Source organism: Aotus nancymaae, unplaced genomic scaffold, assembly GCF_030222135.1.
Source record: "Aotus nancymaae isolate 86718 unplaced genomic scaffold, 86718_ANA_hifiasm-v0.15.2.pri h1tg000017l, whole genome shotgun sequence".
NCBI classification, from domain to species: Eukaryota; Metazoa; Chordata; class Mammalia; order Primates; family Aotidae; genus Aotus; species Aotus nancymaae.
Window position 1 is genome coordinate 6,193,561 of NW_026988429.1, and position 25,397 is coordinate 6,218,957.

The window sequence follows — 25,397 nt, forward strand, 5'->3', positions numbered from 1 at the left end:
CCACACCCGGCCTACTTGTGGTACTTTAATATTGAGTTCTTCTTTGAGTATATCAAAGATTCACATGACTGCAAAAGGTCTTTGCTGCTGCTATTACTTTAAATTCAGGAGGATAGTGATAGAACAGTGGGTGACTTAGAGTTCTGTTGTCCAGTTAGCACCCATGTGAGAATTTAATGTTCCTGAGTAAAGCCAAGGTAATCATTTACATTTCAGACACCATTTAAAAATACCGAATTATAATCAATTTTACTGTTGAAGTTGCTGGCAAATGATTTCCTAGCCAGATACTTGGAATAACCTGCAATCTGTTCACATTGTCAGTGTGTTAGGTTGATATATGGCATCCTGGAATTTTAAAGGAATCCTGCAGGTCAATCAGTGATCATGAAGAGGGACATTTATTTATTACATTAGTTTCCCTCTGCACTAATGTAATCAGATTATATTGTCAATTATTAGCATGAGCAATAGCACTACACATAAACTCATCTAGATGTGTATGTCAGAGAAAACAGTCACCTTCTTTCCATCCTCAAGCTAGATCCTGGGATGAGGATGCTCTTGATAATTTGATAATTTTTCTTTAGAAAATGGAATAGTAAGATAGAAAATAGCAACCCTTAGCTTCTCCAGAGGTGAAGTTTCCTTAGTGGCTACCAGAGGCCACATCTAGAGGCCACATCTAGTGCTGCTGTTCTTTGGTGGGGGTGGGGGGCACTGATGAGACATGATGATCTTAACATTAACTGTGGCTTTGTGAGTTTAGCATCAAGTAGTCTCACGCAGCCTCAGTAGCTTACTATTTCTCAAGTCTGCTGTTTAGTCCTGAAGTTCTAGTGTGACTCTTGTGTTTGAATAACAACTGTCAACTGGTATTATATAAAATAGCCTCATCTCTCCTTATAAATGCAGAAAATATGGCCCAGGTTTTTAGCGTATCTTTTCTGTCATAGCTGTCATGGTATTAGCTTCATGCAGTTGCATTATTCATTATTTATTTATTCAGTTATACACTTAAGAACTACTTATTAGGTGCTGACTATATCCCAAACACTGTGCCAATATGTATTACTTCAAGGGTGAATAAGACTAGGCTCCTGCCTTCAAAACCTTACAGGCTTCTGAGGATACATTAGGACATTAGCAAAGAGTGCAATGTGTGTTAGGAAGTAGTCTTACCCAGAAGGAAAATAGAATTATGATGCTTTCTTTTGTAAATAACAGAAAACCTAATTCTACCTAGTTTTTCTTAAACGGGAGTATTTTGGCTCACCAAATTAAAGGTCCAGAGGCAATAGCTTCAGGCAAAGCTTGATCAAGGTGCAAAAGTGTGACAAAAATCAGGTTTTTCTTTCTTTGTCCTCACTGAGGTCTCTGTTCTTTGTTGCCCCTTAGAGGGCGCCTCATAGTCTCATAGCAGTTGCCAACCATTTTGAAGATTGCATGTTCCTAGACTAAAGACAGCACAAAAGAGAAAATTCTCTTTCCTGATAGCAAAAAAAAAAAAAAAAGTTCTACAATCTTATTAGGCACAATTGGTCTCTCAGTCATGTGCCTATCTCTGAGTTAATTATTTAAGGGGCAACAGAATTTGCTGATTTCTTACTTAACATAATCAGGACTCTTACTCTTTGCTCAGCCCAAGCTGGAAACGGGATCAGTTCAACCACATTGTATTGTTGCACGATTTAGGATAACATGAGAAAGGATGATGTGTCTGGGAGAGGGAGGTGTCAAGATTGGGACTCATTGCACTAAATGAGGTTTGCCTTTCCTCGAACCCATCGCTGGGCCCAGGTTAAATAACTCAGAGTCTCAAGTCCAAACTGGGGGCAGAAAGTTGGGGATAATTGGAAAGAGTTGGCCCCATCAAAGATTTGGGGGATGAATCATTCTGTCCAATGATGAGAACGAAACCACACAGTTATTTAAACAGGGAACATTTAAAGAATTCTTAAGGCTAATAGCAGTTTGAAATAGCAAAGGATTCGCTCATAAGAAGTGAAAAGAACTCTAAGGAATACGGGAATGGCAGATATGAAGAGCAGCTGCTACCCCTGGGGCTGGGATAAAGCATTCTAGGGAGGAGCCCCACCACCACCACCAGGACTGAGATCCAAATGTTGTTGGAGGGTGTGGCCTTGGGTCACTTGATGACAGAGGAGTCACTAAGGTGCCACACAATATAATGGAGCTTGCTAGAAATTTGCCCTTCCTGGAAAGCTGCTCATGGAAGGGTGTCTCAGTGGAGGCATTCTGCTACAGAATTGCCCAGAGGGGCATACTGAGGGAAGCTGCTGGCCACCTGGTGCTGGAGAAGCTACCCCTGCTGCAAGAGCCTGTTGAAGGAGCAAACCAGAACCAGGAACCACGCCCTTTCCTCTGGCAGCAGCTATGCAACACCATCCACTGACAAAGCTTAACATCAGGCCAACGGGGAAGGGAGGCATATTCCAGGGACCCATCCATATTTGCACAGTGAGAGCAGAAAAGGTAAATTTGGATTTGATAACCTATGCAGGAAAAGAGTATGTTGCTGACGGAAAATAGGGTTTTATTACCATAAGAAGGGAGATAATAGATTCAGGTCAAGCAACAGATTTCAACTACAGAGAGCTTTCCGAATCAAGGAAAGAACAAAGGCACGAGATTAAGGGAAGAGTCTTGGAGTGTTTGAAACACCAGTGATTCTGTTATTGGAGCATAGTGGGCAAGGTGGGGAGAGGCAATAACAAGGTTGAACAGAGAGATCCAGGTTATGGAGGGTCTTGGATGACATGATAATTAGTTTGTACTCTATGTATAGATAATGGGGAGCCATTGAGTAGTACTAAGAATTGGATCCATGTGATTTAGAAAACTAATTTTGGTAGCAGTATGGAGAAGGAATTAGAAGAGGGACACATAAAGAGACTGTTAAAGTTATCCACGCCAGTGAATGAATGAAAAGCTGGCTAAGGCAATGACAGTGCATATTAGGAAAAAGAGGTAGATTTTACAGATACTCAGGGTATGGAGGTAGAGTAATAGAACTGGGGGACTAATCAGCTCAGGGGCAAGGCTTTAGAAACTCACTCTGAAAAATCAATGCAGCATAGCTCAGAAATAGATTATGGGATCTGGAGCAAACTACCTGGGCTCGAATCCAGGCTCCTGCATTTAATTGCTGTGAGACTTCTGACAGGTTATACAACTCCTCTGCTCTGATTTGTCTCTACTCAATGAGAATATGGGAATTAGAAAAGTATCCAATTCAAAGAGCTGTTTTTGGGGACTAAATAAGATAGATGTAAGCCATTTAGAATGATGTCTGGTATATCATAAGAACTCGATGACACTGGTGTCATTTTTTTTCTTGCACAAACTGAAAATGATTTTGGAAATACATAATAAACTAAATTATTGTTGTGCTTTGTAGAACATGACACCTTAAGCCTCAGTGGCACTAGTATGTGATCGTTCTTTGCTTCTGATGAAATCATTTTCTTCTTCACTTGTTGACAAGGAAAGACACTATATAATCAAGAAGACCGACTTATCTTCATGGGGCAGAAATATAAAGTATGATAATGCTGAGACACCAATGGCCATACCAGAGTATATAACTAAATATGTACAGCAGTTAGATGGCGGGTCTTACATGCATTCAGTCTTTCATTCATTAGGCCAACTCCTGTTTCCAAGATAGATATTTTTAAATTTCGCTGTAAAAGTAGATTCTAACAGAGATTATATATGATCTGTTAAGTAGTTTCATCAGTGTCATTTAAAATCCAGTCAACATAGGTATCAATAGCAAAACCTGGAATAGGGTCAGTCTGTCCAAACAGAAACAATGATCATAACAACGATTTCTAGCAATGGTGTGGCCAGCAATTTTCTACAGGGAACGAGAACACACAGTGAAGGCGGGGAGGTGTCAGACTCCTCAATTCCACACCATCCCATCCAGAGATGCCTACCTCATGGTAGAGTCTGCATAAATACCTAACGAATAAAAGAATTATAGGGCTGCTTTCTTATATTGAAGTAAATAATCAGTTTCAACCAGGAAAATTAGACACTGATATAAGACTATCTCAAACAATATGACACAGTTCTAGACTAAATCATAGGGGTAGACAGGCTTGCCTTAGGAATGGGGGTACAGGCTATTTTGAACATACCTGTGGGAAGACCAAGATTTTAAGAGTTGTAAGTGACAAGTTCCGAAAATAATTTCTAAACCCACTAAACCGGGAATAAATGTTGGTTTTTTTTTTCCTGGAAGTGTCAGTATTTTCAGCTTTATCTATGCACTGGTTATAAATATTAAGGACAAAAATACCTGGTTCAGCAGAGTTCTGGCTTTGGTGTTTATAAGCCCAGCCTGGTCAGTGGGAGAAGAATGGCTGGCTGGCATGTCCAAGATCAGGAGGGCAGTTTTAAAGGGTATGACAGCTTCCTCTGAGGGATCCCTTTATGCCAGATCATTAGAAATCATTTCTCAATCCAGGATATAAGCGCCTTCCAAACCTGCCCCTTATCAAAGGGCTCAGCCATTGACACTAGCGTCCTTAGAGCCATCACTAGGCAGCCCGCTGCCTGTATTCTCTCTGTAGCTTTCTTTTTTGTCCTCGCAGAGCCCTTGTCATCTGCAGACTCTCCAAGAGTAAGATAAAAACTGTTGTCTTCAAAATTATTAAGGCATTTTCACTCATGCAGCAATTCAGTGTCTCTATTTAAGGAACCCCTAATTCTTGCCAGACGTTTTGCTAAGCATTTGATATTTTGCATTTCTTCTCCTTTAATTCCCACAAAACCTGTGCATACTGTGTAAACACGATTACCCTCATTTTATTAATGAAGATTGGAGGATTGGAGAGGTTAAGTAGCTTGCCCTGGATCACAGAGCTTGCCAATGATATTGTTGGGGTTCAAACCCAGACAATCTGACCTCATAGCCCTCCTCACACAGTTGGGCTTACATTTTTTATGGTGGGGCCTAGACAGGTGTATCTTGGATAAAGTGTCCCAGGTTCTTCTTCTGTATAGAAACTGCCCTTTGTTCAACTGGCAGTCCTGAACTCCTCCATGGACAGTAAATGTTTGAGAGCAAGGTATTTGTTTGGCCCATAGGAGTCAATTTCCTTTCTCTCACTGCCCTCAAAGAACCAAAGATCTTTGACTGTTCAAAAATAAAAACTTGATTTTTATATTAGTTTTGAATTGTCCATAGAATCTGTTTACTGAACTTATTTTTTCTTCTTTTTCTATGTCCCTTCAATATTCTATCATCTATCTGTCTATCTATCATCTATCTCTATCTATAATCTTTCTATCATCTATCTATCTGATCCATCCATCCATCCATCCATCCATCCATCTAAACATCCATCCATCCATCCATCCATCCATCCGTCTTCATCTCTCATCTATCTACTAGTGGTATGTGTCCATAATCCAGATTTTGGTTTCATTTCCTTTATTTCTGTGGGACCTTGGACAGATTCTGCCCCGTGACTCTTTATGAGGACTTTTAGACTTCTTAGATCCTTCTGGATTCAAACTCTGCATATAACTAAGTTTACCTTTACACAGAAAGATGCAATTCTTGGTGTTCCTTTGGAAAAATATTTCATTGAATTATAAGAACAAATTAAAACTGGCATCTAGATCTTCAGAGAAAACCAATGAGAAAATAAGTTATGTGTAACACGGTAAAATAAATATTCTAAATTGGTCTGATTAACAGCTGATGAGAAGCCTGGTATATATATATTAGAAAACAAATCCAGAATTTAGCTCCCTCTGAGATAATTATTTTGTTCTTCCCTGGAACCAGTTTTTATGTCTTGAGAAAAGATTTACATCTCGAATAAGCAGCAGGAACAAATTAGCTGCCAAGAACTGTCCTTTCAATGATGCTGTTGATAGCCAAGTTAAGATGATTATAAATCTATTAGAATATACGACACCATTGATTTTGGTGTTTTAAAGATTTGAGGTATGAGATTCTCATTAAACTATGAAAATGTTTTAAATATGGCTTTCCATACTATAAAATGTAATTTGACTTGAATACCTAAAAAAACCCTCCTAACACATGACAGTTTCTTTTTCAACTGTACTTCCTTGTTTTACATGAGCACTATTAGAGCCTAGAGAAGCATTGGGAATGGCTAACATTGAGGAGTTACATCATCATTTTATACTTTTGTAATTAGGAAAAAAAGAAGATGCAAGCTTTCCTTAGAAGATGAGAATGGAAACTTAATTTTCCCAATCCAGGACATAGCGTTATGTGGCATCTAGATTAACTTCCACTCCCACCCCTGCCACCACTATCATTCCAAATAACTTCCTTTGCTTGCTACAACTCTTTCCTTACTGAGTTAGCCTATTTGGTAAATTGAATGGTATTACATATCTCTGGGACAAAAGACTGGATGATATTCATTATTATGGGTTTAGATACATATTCTTTTCCTTTGCTCAGTGCACTTGATAAGGAAGTGAAATTAGCCACATTTGTGATTGTGTCAAGCCTCACTGAAGTTCAGATCTGAGTTAATACAATCTTTGGTTATTTTCAGCCATTTTAGTTGTCATTTGTGTTTCCAAATTGTCAAACGATGTACTCTCTATATAATGCCCTTTAATTTGCCCAAAATTACAAGAGCCAATCTGAATTCTGCCCAAGTATTTCCTACATTTCTCATTACTCTTTCTTTCAAAGCTGCCTTCTTGCTCCCTTCCTCTCTGTGGAAACGGAACTAGTCAGGGGTCTCTATCAGACTCCCTTCATGTTTAAGAACAGTTGATTTTGCAAAAAAAAAAAAAAATCATGTCTGTCTTGTGCTTTATTCACTCAGGATTCTGTTCTTGGCTATTTCCACTGATGAAATTAATTTTATAAAAATCCTACCTGACAGTGACTTAGCCGACTCCTTCACCACAATACCTTAATTTTAGTTTAATTGTGTCCACAGATGCTATAATTTAAAGGTTTACCAATTGTGGAAATTTTCACACCATATTAAAGTTAAGATCATTTTGGAGGGGAGAATAATACTTCTCAAAATTTAAATTTTTCCACAGCAACATTGGACCTGAATTATGAATTTCATCCTTTGGAATTTGGATGAAATTTATAATTCAGGTCCAATGCTGCTACGGAAAAGTTCACTGAGACAGTTTGCAGGCATTTGGAAGGTGTGTTGGTAGGGCGGTGTGCTTGCCATCATCCTGTCCACCCCCATTCCACTCCAGTTGATGCCACCTTCCAATAGCAGCAAAACTTCAAATTCACTTGCTTTCAAGGAATTTCTTCTTTCTATTAGATGGACAGGTATAAACTCAGTTTAAAATTATAATTCCTTAGTCCCAGTCCTAGAGATGTTGTTAACATTGGTTGCACATTCATGCTGTCCTAAATTTTCAGCAGCTCAGGAATTTCTCCAGTCATTTGTTTGTATACCACTGTCTCTTCTGAAGACTTCTAGAATTTTTTCTAAACTTCAGTATTTGTTCTCAAATAGATTCCTTAGTGTTTCTACTTAAAGGTTGACATTCTTTCCAAATCATACTTCAATAAAATATAATAAATATAGGATTTTATATTCACTGGTTCAGCAATTGTTTTCTTTTATATACAGAATATTTTGTAAGTCTTGAACAACTATTTAATCTGACTACACATGATTGTTAGAGGTACTCTTCTGTTTTTTCATTTACACGTTAGCACATACTAGTGTTTTAGAGGTTTTTGGTACAAATTCCACTTGTAATGTGTTAAATAATATTTAAATACTATCCACTAATAGGTATGTTGTTTTTCACCACTGCAGGTGGAAGAGGCCCTGGAAGCTGTCAAAAATGCCACAAATGAGCAAGACCTTGCAAACCGTTTTAAAGAGTTTGGAAAAGAGATGGTGAAACTTAACTATGTAGCAGCAAGAAGACAACAGGTGAGAAAGATTTTGGAAATGCTAGGGGAGGAAATGGGTGAGTTTACGTAAGCATGTAGCTTTACAGGCCTGAACAGTGGATCAGCTGCATCTACTTGTTATCAGATGCGCTAAGAACCTGTGATGACAAAGACTGCTTCCTGCAGGGGCCAGTTGTGATGCCATGGTGTGCTCTGGACCACTCTCTGGCCACAGATCACCTGCTTAAGTGGTGGGACCCACCCTGCTAGCCCCACTACACTCTAATCTTCTGTTCTCTCTTGAAGCACAGCTCTGATGTCAAATAAAAAATACTAAACAGTGGGGTGGTGCTGTGGTCAGTCTCTGGATGGTACCTTTTGCCCTCACTTTTTATCTCCTACTCTTGTGAGCACCACCACACATATGCACCCCCAGGATGTGTAGTATATGGGATGAAACTTCTATGAGAGAGAAGAAAACATGAACAAAATGAGAGGAAAGGCAGGTGAGGGGCACGGAGAAAGAGAAAGAGAGAACTAGGGGAAAAGGGGAGGGAAGAGGGAAGAAAAGGGAGGGAAAAAGGGGCAGGAAGAGCGCAGGTGAGCGTGAGTCACTCTGATGGTGGTGTGTGACCTGGATCTCCTCAGCCTCAGTATTAGTTCATTCTCATGCTGCTATAAAGAACTGCCCCAAGACTGGGTAATTTATAAAGGAAGGAGATTTAATTGACTCACAGTTCCACATGGCTGGGGAGGCCTCAGGAAGCTTACAATTGTGGCAGAAGGAGAAGTAGGCACATTCTTCACAAGGTGGCAGGAGAGAGAGTGAGCAAGAGCTGGGAAAACTACCTTATAAAACCATCAGAACTCATGGGAGCTGACTCACTATCATGAGAACAGCATGGAGGAAACTGCCCCCATCATCCAATCACCTCCATCCCTCAACACGTGGGGATTATAGGTCCCTCCCTCCACATGTAGGGTTGACAATTCAAGATGAGATTTGGATGGGGACACACAGCCAAACTGTATCAGCCTCCCTTTTGTTCAGAATTCTCAGTTTCAGCTAGCTCTGTTCGTTCAGTGGATACCTTTAGTATTTTGTTTACAAAGAGTGAGTTTTTGTTCTTTCGCCATAGAAAAAATATTTCCAAATGTGGAAGGATCTACTAAAATCCTTTCATCCATCCTCCCGACTGCTTGCAGAATTTTTTTTTTTAAACATTTTGGGCCATTCCTACTTTCTCTAACTTTCTCTCTGACCAACAGGAAAGTTCCATTCAATAAACATTTATTGAATGTTAATTCTGTGCCAGGCTGAAGTGAGGCTGGGATTAGGAACTTAACCAAGAGCTAGTCCTTTGTGTGACAGGCACATAAATGTGATTTTAGTTTTTGTGGTTATTTTTAAGTATGTTTGTATCAGCAGAATTCCTTGTTCAAAAGGAATCTTTTATGGTAGCCCAACGTGTAACATAAACAGGAGCAAAATTACTCTGAAAGGTGAGAGAGAGATAGTGAGCCTCAGGAGGCTACTGTTGCAGGCCCCAGAGTCTAGAGTCCTAGGAACCTGGTGTTCTGACGTCCAAGGGCAGGAGGAGAAGGGCGTTCTGCTCTGGAAGGGAGAGAGAGAATGAATTCATCCTTCCTCCACCTTTTTGTTCTGTCTTTGCCCCCAGCTGACTGGATAGTGCCCACCTACATCGAGGATGGAGTTTCCCCACTCAATTCACTGGCTCAAGTGCTGGTTGCCCACTAAAACACTCTCACAGTGACATGTCCAAAATAATGCTTCATCAGCCTTCTAGGCACCCCTCAATCCAGTCAAGTTGACACCTAAAATAACCACACTGAGATGCTGATTTTGAGATATACACATTGAAACGTCAGCTAGAAGTGAAGTGTTGCCTGGAGATAGAAACACGGGTCATCAGCATGTAGCTGACATTAAAAGTCATGAGAATATATATGATGTTTATATGAAAATACCTACATTATTTATTTTTATTTCACTAATACTTTGTTTTGAATTGATTGTTAGTTCAGACTCTTTCAAGAAAATTTAGAAAAACAGTAGAACAGTAAGAAGGGGGAAAAACACATAATACCCACAAAGAATATGGTGCTGAAATTTTGGTATATTTGCTTTCAGATATTTATCTTCACATTTTAACGTATTTATAATCATGCTATGCATACAACTATGCATATTTTGCTTTTTTAATCTTATAATATTGTTTGTGTTATTAATTTTTGGAAACTTTTAATTATCACATACTCCATTAAATGAATGTTTCAGTAGTTTTTTCAACCATTTCTTGATAATTCAATAGTTAGACTGTTTCCAGTTTTTTTCTTATGATAAAAAAATGTTTCTTAAGTATCTTTATGGAGTTTCCCAGCCTGCATTTCTCACTTCTGTATTTACATTTATTTTTATCATTTTATTATACATTTTTTAGTGTAGATACTGAGGAATGGAATTTCTGGACCAGGTGTTCTAAGGTTAATAAAGTCTTTCATGACTGTTTAGAAGAAACCTACCTCTGGTGGCCAAATCATTGTCTAGCACAGAAAATACATTCAAATATTTGTTACCTGTTTATCCACTTTCATCTCTAGGGCTCAAATTAAATAATCCGAATTTAGAAATTGTGTTAGCTAGCATCCATCTTTTAACACTTAAGCAAAGGGGAAAAAAGATGGTTCAGTAAATTGTTCATTATTTATTGCCAATTTTCTTGACAATTGTAGATACCAACTATAATGTGCTTGTCTCAGAATTATTTTGACCAACAAAACAGAAGCTGTCATTTCTTGTTGCCAGGCCATTCCTCTATCAAGCACCAAATGAGCAATTAGGAAGAGAAGCCCAGTGGTTCAAATGCCCTTTACTGATGTTTTACAGCCGGAAGAATATTCTCCCAGAGATACACATCTGGCAATCCTGCATGGCTCTCAGAGAGCATCACTGCTTTCACATTTCTGAAAATGGTGTGAACGTTTTCTTAACAACAGTCTTTAAAGATGGAAATAAAGAGACCCCCTCGTGGTATGATCTTGTCCTCCAAAACTAGGAAAACAAATCATTTTTGGCCTGTTATTTTCTGTTCTCTAAACTTAATGACAAGTGCCATGCGAGGCGGTCAACAACAACAAAGAAAGAAGCCTATTCTGAAAATGATAATGAAGGGGCATTGATGAGCTGAGCAAAAACCAGAAGTTTGGTTTCCCATGTTTGTAACTGTAATCGAATATGAAAGCTAGTAGGACCTCAGAAGACTGAAGTTTTCAGGTTTTCTCTCTGTTCCTAACTAACTCTGTGGCCCATGCAATCCACTTACCTTGTTGGTGGCTTGGTTTTTATATTCTTTGGGCGATATTTTGTTGAATGCTTCTTATAGGCCAGCCACTGTGCTAAAGACTAAGGAGCCACTGAATGAGACAAATAGGGCTCCCTGATGTCATTAGAGCTATGTTATAGAAGAGAAATAAATGGTCAAATAATACAGTTAAGTAGGATGAGTGTTAGTGATAGAAGAGGAACAGTGTCTTCTGGGAACAGATAAAAGGGGACACAGCTTAGGAAGTTGGGTGGAGGATGTGCCAAGTCACTGGAGCCCTGTCAGATGAAAGGGTAGGGCAGAGGAGGAAAGCTCAGGCATTTCACATAGAAGGGACAGGAGGCCAGGTGCAGTCACTCATGGCTATAATTCCAGAACTTTGGGAAGCAGAGACGGGAGAATCCCTTGAGGCCAGGAGTTCAAGGCCCACCTGGGCAACATAGCCAGACCCCACTTAGACTTTTTTTTTTTTTAAATTAGCCAGTTATAGGAGCATGCACTTGTAGTCTTGGCCACTTAAGAGGTTGAAGAGGGAGGATCAATGGGCCCAGGAGACGGAGGCTGCAGTGAGCTTTGATGACACAGTTACTCTAATCTAGGTGACAGAGCCAGACTCTGTCTCTATAAAACAAACACATGAAACAGTATATGCATAGGCCTGGCAGCTAGAAACAGCACAAGGGTTTCTGAGGTTCAATGTGTTAATAAGAGTCCGTGACTCCAAGCTCTGTTGCAGATATTTTTATACAAACTTCATGTGTGTGACAGCTTTCTTGTGTTACACACACAGGAGCTGAAGGATCCGCACTGTCGGGATGAGATGGCAGCTGCCAGAGGGGCTCTGAAGAAGAATGCCACAATGCTGTACACGGCCTCTCAAGCATTTCTCCGTCACCCAGATGTTGCCGCTACGAGAGCCAACCGAGATTATGTGTTCAAACAAGTCCAGGAGGCCATTGCTGGCATCTCCAATGCTGCTCAAGCTACCTCGCCCACTGACGAAGCCAAAGGCCACACAGGCATCGGCGAGCTGGCTGCGGCTCTTAATGAGTTTGACGTAAGCATCCTGGTGTTACACACAGAGGGGTGGGCACTGGTGCTGAAAAAAAAATGTATTGGGGATGAAAGCCACTACAAAAATTTACATTGAATTTTCGCTTTTGGAGGTTTTAATAGTAAGATAAACTATGTAATGCATTTCTGTAAGATATTGGCTGAGCCATTATAACTTGTCTTTTTTTATAACTTTAATTTCAGTAGTTTTTTTTCTTTGAGACAGAGGCTCGCTCTGTTGCCCAGGCTGAAGTGCAGTGGCACGATCTCGGCTTACTGCAACCTCTACCTCCCGAGTTCGAGCGATTCTCCTGCCTCAGTCTCTTGAGTGGCTGGGATTACAGGTGCCGACCACCACATCCAGCTAATTTTGGTACTTTTAGTAGAGGTGGGGTTTCATCATGTTGATCAGTCTTGAACTCCTGACCTTAGGTGATCCACCTGCCTCGGCCTCCCAAAGTGCTGGGATTACAGGTGTGAGCCACCGTGCCCGGCCTATCACTTGTCTTTAAAGAAACAACTGTATTTAGGAGTGCCCAATCCCTTGCAGGTAGATGAGATACCCTACAGGCTATTTTAGGGACAGTTCATAATTTGGTGATCATCTTTATTTTAAAGGGACACATGTTATGGGCAGCTTAGATGTAGCTTGCCTCTATGATATGCCTGGGTGAAAAGCTGCCATCAATTTCTTTGTTTTAAATCAGTGATAAAGTCCTTTGCCCTATGATCCCACATAAGACCCTGGTCTTCCTTAGAATGGCCCCTCTGAGGAGTGCCTGTGTTAGTCCCATGAAAGTTCTGCATTCTACACTGGCTGTTTCTGGAGATGTGTCCTGGTAAGGGAAGCAGTAGGAGGACTGGTCACTGTGCTGGGCCGTATGTGAAGTGTCAGTGTGAGTGAGACAGTTGCACGCATGTCATCAGCACCCCGGGATGAGAGCCCTCACTTCCCCTGGGTCAGAGGACCTATGAGAAGTTTGAATTTATTTATCCTATGATCAATGAAAGCTTACAAAGATTTATAAATAATTAGCATCTACTTTCATGGGTTATATAACCCTGCGGGGAAGATGAGTGAAGTAGAATGCACTAAACACCATTTAATTGATAAAACACAATGTTACAGGAACTCATAGAAGAAAAATATGTTACTTAATGGTCATGAAGAAAGATGATGAGCTTGTTTTTGAATATGTTGATGTGAATTTTTGGCAAGAAATAACTAGCTAGTGGCTGAAAAAAAGGTTCAGGAGCAAAGCAGTGACTGTTCAAGGCTTGGAGATAGATGATATAATTGAGGAATAATTTTAACACATCATGTTCAAATAGTTCTTGCCATTTTCACAGAGGTCTCTCTTCTTTCCCGTATTTTTACAGTTAGTTATATGTGTCTCACACTGTATATTTTTTTCCTAAGGATTTTTGTGAGAATTAAATATGATAATATATCTAAAGTACTTGCTACAGAAATGAAGACTTAATAATAGGTAATTTTATTCACAAAATTTCAGTGAGCAACTGAAAATTCATAGAAAATAATGATAGAGTTCAGAATAATGTTTATTTGGTATAACATAAATATACAAAGGCCCTAAGATTTTCATCATGTAAAATAAAGTAGAATATTGAGGAAAGAGATATACTATTCACAAAATAAATAATTTTTAAAAAGTTGATTTTTTTTATTATTGCTAGAAATAAATCTAATATAGATGTGAAGGACCTGAAAGGTCAAATTATATTACTTTACTGAGGGACAACTTTTACTCATCAGTAAATGATATCATCATCTTGAGTAGGAGAATTACTGATCTTATCAATTTTCATAATGTTCAAGCAATCCTTATACAAATTCTAAGAGGGTTCTTTTGGAACTTGACAGAGGGATGATAAAGGCTTTTTTTTGTTTGTTTGTTTGTCTTTTTTTTTTTTATTCTGGAATAAAGAATGAATGAGCCCATATTTCAGGGAAAAGTAAATGAGTGAGTCATACACTCAGGTATTAAAACACTATAATGCTACATTATTTTTAAAGATGTTCATTGAAACACAAATGGACTCATCTATATAACAATAAAAAAATACGCAATCTCAAATACAAAATTATTTTATAAATTGGTATTTATTAAAATTAGTTAAGAATTGATGAATTATTTCATCAGATTTTGACACAATTACATTACTCTAGTTGTAATTTATTTTATAATAAAAAATAACCAACAAATCCTAAGTGAGGAGCTGGTTAAGAGTGAAAATATGCAGCACAGGGTGAAGGCCTGTGAATAGTCAAGGCCCTTCAGCTGCTGCCACCTTCTGTCCAAGAATGTGACAACTCCTGCTTCCCATGTTGTCTGTTTCCAGACCATTTTCATTAAAAGGAGCTTTATCCCCAATTAATGTAACAACAGATGCATCACTGAAACAGTGAAAAAGGCTTTCATTCATAAAAATCAAACTTGAGGTTGTGTGAGGAAAATCTGTTAGCAAAGTATGTCAACATGTTGAATGTTCAAAGTTTGTTTTATTTTTTTTCCTAAATTGATATCTCCTCATGCTAGACAAATAAGGATTTGGAAATTTAACACATGACTATAACCATCAAAGTGTTTTTTATAAAACATTATATATTTCAAACAGTTGGGAAAAATTAAAATATAAATTGTGATATGGTAAATAAGTCACTAATTAATTATATCTTATTAATTTTAAACTTCCATATTAACTAATTGTATAATTTTTTTAAATTTATTTTATTTTTTTTTTGAGAGGGAGTCTCACTCTGTCACCCAGGCTGGAGTGCAATGGTGCGATCTCAGCTCACTGCAACCTCTACCTCCCGGGTTTAAGCAATTCTACTGCCTCAGCATCCCTAGTAGCTGGGACCATGCCCAGCTAATTTTTTTATTTTTAGTAGAGACAGGGTTTCACCATTTTGGCAAAAGTCTCAGTCTCTTTAGTTCATGATCCGCCCGCCTCAGTCTCCCAAAGTGCTGGGGTTACAGGTGTGAGCCATTGCACATGGCCATTGTACTACTTATAATATTAACTAAGTGTATTATAATTTAATGAAAAAATCATATTTTATATTAGCTAAGTATATGAATGAAGCAATATATTCTTATTAAATGTATACTAGTTCTCAAGCTATGAGAATTACATATAGCATCTAATGGTCAACATTTTACTTTTTGGAGGTCAACAAAATCAAAATGTGGAGGCTGTCTGAATTGCAATTTGGAAACAATTCCATTTGATGTGGTTCCCTAACAATTGTCATTTAATAAATGCAATTTAATTTCAGAACTTTCTCAAAAGTAGTAATGCTAGTAAATTTGTATCGAATTTACATACTATAATGTGATTCACTTGCTGTAGATTTTCCATCACTTCTGACATCAGCAAACCTAGACTGTACTTAATGATATTTCAAATTTTCTCATTAAAAATAATATACCATTTCTCTTTATTTTTTACTAAATTATAAATTTCTATTCCATAGCTGTATGTTAAATACTTTTTTAAAAGTTTCCCAGGCATGCTAACTTGAAATTGATTTTGAATTCATAGACATTTGTCATGAGTCCTAAATGCTATTCTCAGATATTAAACAAATTGATGATATTTCTTTGGGTGAAAAACTCACTCAGACTCCCTGTGGTTTACTTTTCTGGCAAAATTCCTTACTGATACTTGGTATAATACCTTTCTAATATAATGACAATTTAAATAAGTTTAACGTCTTTGAAATGCTGAAGTAAAAGTAACCATAAAAATGCAAAATATGTTTTCATAGTCACCATAGCTATATGCCCTAAATTGAATTGTTTTTTAATTTTAAGTTTTGGGATACACGTGCAGAACGTGCAGGTTTGTTACCCAGGTTTACATATGCCATGGTGATTTGCTGCACCTGTTGACCCGTCCTCAAGTTCCCTCCCCTTGCCGCCACCCCTGGTGTGTGTTGTTCCTCTTCCTGTGTCCATGTGTTCTCATTGTTCAACTACTACTTGTGAATGAGAACATGCAGTGTTTGGTTTTCTGTTCCTGTGTTAGTTTGCTAAGGATGATGGCTTCCAGCTTCATCCATGTCCCTGCAAAGGACATGATCTCATTCCTTTTTATGGTTATGTAGTATTCCATGGTGTATATATACCACATTTTTTTTATCCAGTCTATAATTCATGGCCATTTGGGTTGGTTCCATAACTTTTCTATTGTATATAGTGCTGCAGTAAACATACATGTGCATGTGTCTTTATGGTAGAAAGATTCATATTACTTTTGGTATATAGCCAATAATGGGATTGCTGGGTCAAATGGTATTTCTGGTTCTAGATCTGTAAGGAATTGCCACACTGTCTTCCACAATGGTTAAACTAATTTACATTACCACCAACAGTGTAAAAGCATTCCTGTTTCTCCACAGCCTTGCTAGCATCTATCGTTTTTTGACTTTTTAATGATCGCTGTTCTGACTGGCATGAAATGCTATCTCACTGTGGTTTTGATTTACATTTCTCTAATGATTAGTGACGTTGAGCAAACATGAGTGATGTTTGTTAGCCATGTGAATGTCTTCTTTTGAGACGTATCTGTTCATATCCTTGGTCTACTTTTTGTTGGGGTTGTTTGTTTTTTGTAAATCTGTTTTAAGTTCCTTGTACATTCTGAACACTAGAACTTTGTCAGATGAGTAGATTGCAAAATTTTTCTTCCATTCTGTAGGTTGCCTGTTCACTCTGATGATGATTTCTTTTGCTGTGCAGAAGCTCTTCAGTTTAATTAGACCTCATTTGTCAATTTTGGCTTTTGTTGTCATTGCTTTTGGTATTTTCATCATGAAGTCTGCCCATGCCTATGTCCTGAATGGTATTGCCTAGGTTTTCTTCTAGGGTTTTTATGGTTTTGAGTTTGACATTTAAGTCTTTAATCCATCTTGAGTTAATTTTTGTATAGGGTGTAAACTCTAAACTCCTTATGGAAGGAGTCCAGTTTTAGTTTTCTGCATATGGCTAGTCAGTTTTCCCAGCACCATTTATTGAATAGAAGATTCTTTCTCCATTGCTTGTTTTTGTCAGGTTTGTGGAAGATCAGATGACTAGATCTGTGGTGTTGTTTCTGAGGTCTCCCTTCTGTTCCATTGGTCTATCTGTCTGTTTTGGGACCAGGACCATGCTGTTTGGGTTACTGTAACCTTGTAGTATAGTTTGAAGTCAGGTAGCATGATGCCTCCAACTTTGTTCTTTTTGCTTAGGATTGTCTTGGCTATATGGGGTCTTCTTTGATTCCATATAAAATTTGAAGTAGTTTTTTTTCTAATTCTGTGAAGAATGTCAATGATAATTTGATGGAAATAGCATTTAATCCATAAATTACTTTGGGCAGTATGGTCATTTTCACAATATTAATTCTTGTATCCATAAGGATGGAATGTTTTTCCATTTGTTTGTGTCTTCTCTTCCTTCCTTGAGCAGTGGTTTATAGTTCTCCTTGAAGAGGTTCTTCGCATTCTTGTTAGCTAAGAGGTCCTTCACATCCTTGTTAGCTGTATTCCTAGGTATTTTATTATCTTCATAGCTATTTTGAATGGGAGTTCATTCATGATTTGGCTCTCTGCTTGTCTATTATTAGTGTAAAGGAAGGCTTATGATTTTTGCACATTGATTTTGTATCCTGAGACTTTGCTGAAGTTGCTTATCAGCTTAAGGAGATTTTGGACGGAGACCATAGACTTTTCTAAATATATAGTCATGTCTTCTGCAAGCAGAGACAATTTGACTTCCTCTCTTTCTATTTGAATATCCTTTATTTCTTTCTCTTGCCTGATTGCCCTGGCCAGAACTTCCAATACTATGTTGAATAGGAGTGGTGAGAGAGGGCGCCTTTGTCTTGTATTGGTTTTCAAAGGGAATGCTTCCACTTTTTGCCCATTCAATATGATATTGGTTGTGGATTTGTCATGAATAGCTCTTATTATTTTGAGATATGTTCCATCAATACCTAGTTTATTGATAGTTTTTAACATGAGGGTATGTTGAATTTTATGAAAGGCCTTTCCTGCATCTATTGAGATAATCATGTATTTTTGTCTTTGGTTCTCTTTATGTGATGAATTATGTTTATTTATTTGCATGTGTTGAACCAGCCTTGCATCCCAGGGATGAAGCTGACATAGATAAGTGTCTTTATGTGCTACTGGCTTCAGTTGGCCAGTATTTGATTGATGACTTTTGTGTTGATGTTCATCAGGGATATTGGCATAAAATTTTTATTTTTTTTATTGTGTCTCTTCCTAGTTTTGGTATGAGGATGATGCTGGCCCCATAAAATGAGTTAAGGAGGAGTCTTTCATTTTCAGTTGTTTGGAATAGTTCCAGAAGGAATAGTACCAGATTATCTTTGTACCTCTGGTAGAATTTAGCTGTGAATCCATTTGGTCCTGGGCTTTTTATTTGGTTGGTATGCTATTAATTACTGCTTCAATGTCATAACTTGTTATTGGTCTATTCAGGGATTAGACTTCTTCCTGGTTTAGTCTTGGGAGGGTGTATGTGTCCAGGAATGTATCCATTTCTTCTAGATTTTCTAGTTGATTTATGTAGAAGTGTTTATAGTATTTTCTGATGGTACTTTGTATTTCTGTGGGGTCAGTGGTGATACTCCCTTTATTATTTTTTATTGTATCTATTTGATTCTTCTCTCTTCTTTATTAGTCTAGCTAGTGGTTTTTGTTACAGCTCCTAGATTCATTGTATTTTTTGAAGGATTTTTGTGTGTCTTTATCTCTTTCAATTCTCTCTGATCTTAGTTATTTCTTGTATTCTGGTAGCTATTGGATTAGTTTGCTCTTGCCTCTCTAGCTCTTTTAATTGTACTGTTAGGGTGTTGACTTGAGATCTTTTTAGCTTTCTGATGTGGGCATTTAATGTTATAAATTTCCCTATTAACAGTGCTTTAACTGTGTCCTAGAGATTCTGGTACGATGTCTCTGCTCATTTGATTTCAAAGAACGTCTTGATTTCTGCCTTAATTTTATTATTTACCCAGGAGTCGTTCAGGAGTAGGTTGTTCAATTTCCATGTAATTGCATGATTTTGAGTGAGTTTCTTAATCCTGAGTTCTAATTTGATTGCACTGTGGTCTGAGATACTGGTTGTTATGATTTCCATTCTTTTGCATTTGCTGAGGAGTGTTTTATTTCCAATTACATGATCAATTTTAGAATAAGTGCCATGTGGTGTTGAGAAGATTGTATATTCTGTTGATTTGGGGCAGAGAGTTCTGTAGATGTCTATGAGGTCCACTTGATCCAGAGCTCAGCTCAGTCCTGAATATCTTTGTTAATTTTCTGTCTCATTGATCTGTCTAATATTGACAGTGGGGTGCTAAAGTCTCCCACTATTATTGTGTGAGAGTCTACGTCTCTTTGTAGGTCTCTAAGAACTTGTCTTATGAATGTGGGTGCTCCTGTATTGGGTGCATACATATTTAGAATAGTTAGATTTTCTTGTTGAGTTGTTCAGCCTTTACCATTATGTAATGCCCTTTGTCCTTTTTTGATCTTTGTAGGTTTAAAGTCTGTTTTTTCAGAGACTAGGATTGCAACCCCTGCTTTCTTTTTTACTTTCCATTTGCTTGGTATATATTCCTCCAGCCCTTTATTTTGAGCCTATGTGTGTCTTTGGATGTGAGATGGGTCTCCTGAATACAGCACACTGATGGGTCCTGACTCTTCATCCAATTTGCCAGTCTGTGTCTTTCAATTAGGGCACTTAGCCCATTTACATTTAAGGTTAGTATTGTTATGTGTTAATTTGATCCTGTTGTCATGATGCTATTTGGTTATATTGCATGCTAGTTGATACAGTTTCTTCATAATGTCATTGGCCTTCATATTTTGGTATGTTTTTGCAGTGACTGGTACTGGTTTTTCCTTTCCATATTTAGTGCTCCTTTCAGGAGCTCTTGCAAGGCAGGACTGGTGGTAACAAAATCTCTCAACATTTACTTGTCTGTTGTAAAGGATTTCATTTCTCCTTTGCTTATGAAGCTTAGTTTATCTGGATATGAAATTCTGGGTTGAAAATTCTTTTCTTTAAGAATGTTGAATATTGGCTGCCAATCTCTTCTGGCTTGTAGAGTTTCTGCTGAGGAGACTGCTGTTAGTCAGATGGTCTTCCCTTTGTAGGTGACCTGGCCTTTCTCTCTGGCTACCCTTAACATTTTTTCCTCATTTCGACTTTTGAGGATCTGGTGATTATGTATCTTGGGGTTGATCTTCTCATGGAGTATCTTAGTGGTGTTCTCTATATTTCCTGAATTTGCACGTTGGCCTGTCTTGCTAGGTTGGGGACTTTCTCCTGGATAATATCCTGAAGTGTGTTTTCCAGCTTGCTTTCATTCTCCCTTTCTCCTTCAGGTACTCTAATCAATTATAGGTTTGGTCTTTTTGTGAAGTCCCATATTTCTTGAATGCCTTGTTCATTCTTTTTCATTCTTTTTTCTCTAGTTTTGTCTGCATGCAAGACTAGAGGAAAAAACACCACCTTATTTGAGCAAGGTGGTCTTCGAACTCTGATATCCTTTCTTCCACTTGATCAATTCAGCTATTGATATTTGTGTATGCTTCATGAAGTTCTTGTGCTGTTTTTCTCGGCTCCATCAGCTCATTTATGCTCCTCTCTAAATTGGTTATTCAGTTAGCAGCGCCTCTAACCTTTTATTAAGGCTCTTAGCTTCTTTGCCTTGGGTTAGAACATGCTCCTTTAGCTCAGCGTAGTTTTTCATTACTCATCTTCTGAAGCCTACTTCTGTCAATTCATTCATCTCATCCTCCATCCAGTTCTGCATGCTTGCTGGAGAGACATTGCCATCATTTGGAGGAATAAAGGCACTCGGGCTTTTGGATTTTCAGCATTTTTTTATTGATTCTTTCTCATCTTCATGAGTTTGTCTTGTTTTGATCTTTGAGGCTGCTGACCCTTGGGTGAGGTTTTTGTAGGGCCTTTTTTGTTGTTAATGCTATTGTTGTTGCTTTCTGTTTTTGTTTTGTTTTGTTTTGTTTTGTTTAATGGCCAGTTTCCTCTTCTGTAGGGCTGTTGTGGTTTGCTGTGTTCACTTCAGGTCCTATTCATCTAGTTCACTCCTGTGCCTGGAAAGCTGGAAAACAGCAAAGATGGGTGCCTGCTCCTTCTGGGATCTCTGACCTCAAGGGGCACCAACCTGATGCCAGTAGGATCGCTTCTGTATAGGGTATCTGACAACCCCTCTTGGAGGGTCTCACCCAGTTGGGTGGCATAGAGAACAGGACCCATTTAATGAATCACTTTGTCCTTTGGTGGAGGGAATGTGTTTTGCTCGGGGGAAACCCACTTGTCTGGGCAGCCCAGATTCCTCAAAACTACCAGGAAGAAAGGCTAAGTCTGCTGGTCTGCAGAGACTGCGACCACCCCTCCTCCTAGGGGCTTAGGCCCAGGGAGATCCACATTCTGTCCCTGAGCCTCTGGCTGGAGTTATTGGAGTTGCTGCAAGGAAGCCCCACCCAATGAGGAAGGATGGGTCAGGTTCAGGCCTGAAGAGGCACTCAGGCAGCAGTCTGCCACAGCTGGTGTGTTGGGCTGTGGAAGACAAGTCCTGGGACCAAGTTGTTCAACATCCCTGGCTCCAGCAGGGGAACAGCATGGCCTGGAGCTACAGAGAGGAGGTCGCCCTTCCCCTGCATAGGGAGCTTAGCATGTTAGGCAGTTGTGAGTCCCAGTGCTGGCTGCTGGCCTCCATCAAGGAGCACTAATGTCTTAGACAGCAGGCAGCCACAGCTGTGGTGCTGGTCACTCCTCCCCCACAGGAGCTTGGCAGGCTTAAGCAGATTCCATTTGAGAGGCTGCTGAGAATCTGCGAATCTCTGGGGTTGGGAAGCTAGGTGCTTGTAACCTGGGTTTGCAAGTGAGGTCTTCTGATCTGTGGGTTGCACAGTTCAGTGGAAAAAGCACAGTTTTCCCGGCTGGACTGCATGCTCACTCACTGCCTCCCTTGGCTGGGGGGTGGGGACTGCCATGCCCTGTGTGGCTGTCAGGTGGGCCGCACTGCACTGCTCTTTCTTCCAGTGGATCACGCCAGCCGCTTAGTTAGTTTTGATCAGAGAACCTGGATACCTTGGTTGTGGTGAAGGATTCTCATGCTTATTGTTTCTTTTCAATGGGAGCCTCCAATGGCCCCGTCCCCCCAAAATTGAATTTGAAACATACTTCATATTAATAGTTACAAGTGTGTCAAAACCAGTTTTATGGGAGGCTGGAGGCAGAAGTGGCTTAACATTTTATAATTGATTAGAATAAGATAAAAATAGTACTTTAAATTTATTTGTCTAAAATTATAGGATTGATTTCTATTTGAGTAGTTATAATTGTGGCTAAATGCGTGGTGACCTATTTTCTGGCACTATTATTGCACCTACATGAATAGTTGATGTAGTGATCTATGAAGCAAAAGAATGAGGATAAAAACAGTATTTTAACAACTTGAAACTGTCAAGAGAGTTTCCAATGATACAACAGCAAAAAGTAAAATAACTGATAATCAATGGAAAACTCAGCATCTGTTTAAATGTGGCAGCTTGAGACAGTCAATTTCAATTTAATAAATTATCTACTAAGGAATATTCAAAAGATTTAAGAAAAATATATTGACTACTCAGAAGTAAAACATAATGTCAGTTTTGACTGCCAGAAAATTTTCAACAGTGGGAGAGAGGAATATTTAAAGCAATTCCTACAGAATTTTCTTTATTTTGTTAAAGAAAAGAGAGTTCTATCATGTCTTGGTTTTGAAATCATCTTTTGTAGATCAAGATACTTTCAAAAAATTTAAACTGACACTGCTTATGAAGCTCCCTTCCAGTATCTTTGAGATACTTCAACATTGCAAAGACATTAAATTTATTTGAATTGTCATTACATTAGAAAGGTACTACACCAAGTATCAGTAAGAGATGTTGCCAGAAAATAAACCACAAGAAGTTTGAGTGAGTTTTTTATACGGTAAAATATCAATTTGTTTAATACCTTAGAATAGCATTTAGGACTCATGACAGATGTATGTTATAAGCTATTCCTATAACAAATTAGAATTGAGACCATTTGCGAAGGTATATTTTAATCCTTACCTATTCACCTTTTAAAAATGTTCTCTTTTAAGTCAGACAGTACACTTTATCTTGACTTCCTCTAACGTTTTTGGCTTTCTACTTGTGATTTGCTTTCTTTTTCCCGACTTGCCCTGGGAATTTGTTTGACTAGTAATTCTTTTGTTCTTGCACATTTGATTTCTCCTCCACTGGATCCATTTCCTCAGCCTACAGACAAATTTATTCTTCTTCTAACAACCTACAAAGAAAGTAAAGCATTAGGCTACTAAAGTTACCTTTCCATAGTTTCACTCTCTTTTCCTGATGGACCACAAGCCTCTCTGCTAACCTTGGTTCCTCCCTTCTCTCATAGCACTCTACCTGAGAGTGTCCAGAGACTGTCACTCACTCACAAAATTGACATGCTTTTATTTTCTAGTTTTCAAGCACTTCAGCTTTGGAAGGGAGCACATTATTATATTGATCATGCCTCTTCTTTCTTTCTTTCTATTACCACTAATACCTCTTGTAAGATTTAAATATCTGCGCTTGTGGAATAAGACAATCTGTTCTCCACCTCCTTGAGTTGAAATGTTACGCTGATATCCCAGCTCTACATAAATTGCCCTTCTTATTTTTACCTAATTTCCCCTACCTGCCTTCACCTTCTTACATTTTCTTCCTTTTTTCATCTTCTCTTTAAATATGCTTTTTTTTTCTCTTCTTTGTCAAATTGTCGTTCTTTTTCTGATCTGGTATTCAGTGGATAGAAATATTGACATGTGAACATAAGCAATGATGCCACATCTGCATCTCAGACTGGGGCAAAGAAAAATAATCTGTGGCTGGCAAGAGCTGTATGCTGGCTAACTGTGAGGATGAAATAACTTGTCTATTGGGGGAGTACGGGACGTGCTTCTGTGGTCACTGCCCAAGGCTTATCCCAATTGTAAGCTTCTGTGGGTGCACTCGGATATTCAAGGAGCTCCGGGCCAAAGAATGAAGTGCAGCCGTAGTTCCATGGCAGCAGTCATTTCACAGCAGATTCCCAGCCCATTTAAGGGACATTAAGAGGTTGCTGGACCTCTGAGGGGATTCACAACCCAAGGTTAGGATTTGGAGATCCGGGGTTGGAATGCATTTTCAGAGGAGAATGAATGTGCTTTATAGGTAAGTCAGAGGCCCAAATACATGACCTCAGAGATCTACACTGAAGACCGCTGAGTAAGTTAGGGTTTTTCTATTGTGCCTCCATTTCAAATGTCACTTTTGTGTTTTTGGAGTATCGTGGTAATTATTTCTTATTGTTCCTAGAAACAGATAGCTACTGCTGTGAAAGCTCTGGTCCCTTAAGGGACCATAAACCAGAGTTTTGACTGGCTCGTGGATTTTTTTTTTTAATTATACTTTTAAGTTCTGGGTACATGTGAAGATCATGCAGGATTGTTACATAGGTATACACATGCAATGGTGGTTTGCTGCATCTATTCCCCCATCACCTGCATTAGGTATTTCTCCCAGTGTTATCCCTCCCCAATCTCCCAACCCCCTGCTATCCCTCCCCAAGCCCCCCCAACCCCCAAATGACCCCAGTGTGTGATGTTCCCCTCCCTTTGTCTATGTGTTCTCATTGTTCAACACTCACTTATGAGTGAGAACATGTGGTGCTTGGTTTTCCGTTTTTGTGTCAGTTTGCTGAAAATGATGGTTTCCAGCTTCATCCATGTGCCTGCAAAGGACATGAACTCATCGTTTTTTATGGCTGCGTAGTATTCCGTGGTGTATATGTACCACATTTTCTTTGTCCAGTGTATCATTGATGGGCATTTGGGTTGGTTCCAGGTCTTTTCTGTTGTACACAGGGCTGCAATGAGCATACATGTGCATGTGTCTTTATAGAAGAAGGATTTATAGTTCTTTGGGTATATACCCAGTAATGGGATTGCTGGGTCAAATGGAATTT

The 25,397-nt window shown here is 38.8% G+C and overlaps 1 protein-coding gene across 4 annotated transcripts in view; it reads left to right on the forward strand.

Annotated features, from left to right (window-relative positions):
• Positions 1-25,397, forward strand: part of CTNNA2 (catenin alpha 2) — a 1,152,426-nt gene that overhangs the window by 363,265 nt on the left and 763,764 nt on the right. For all 4 annotated transcript variants that reach the window (XM_021670969.2, XM_021670970.2, XM_021670971.2 and 1 more), the window contains 2 exons: positions 7,833-7,952; positions 12,047-12,313. In XM_021670969.2, the coding sequence (XP_021526644.1) occupies positions 7,833-7,952; positions 12,047-12,313 (387 nt within the window). The remainder of the gene's footprint in view (positions 1-7,832; positions 7,953-12,046; positions 12,314-25,397) is intronic.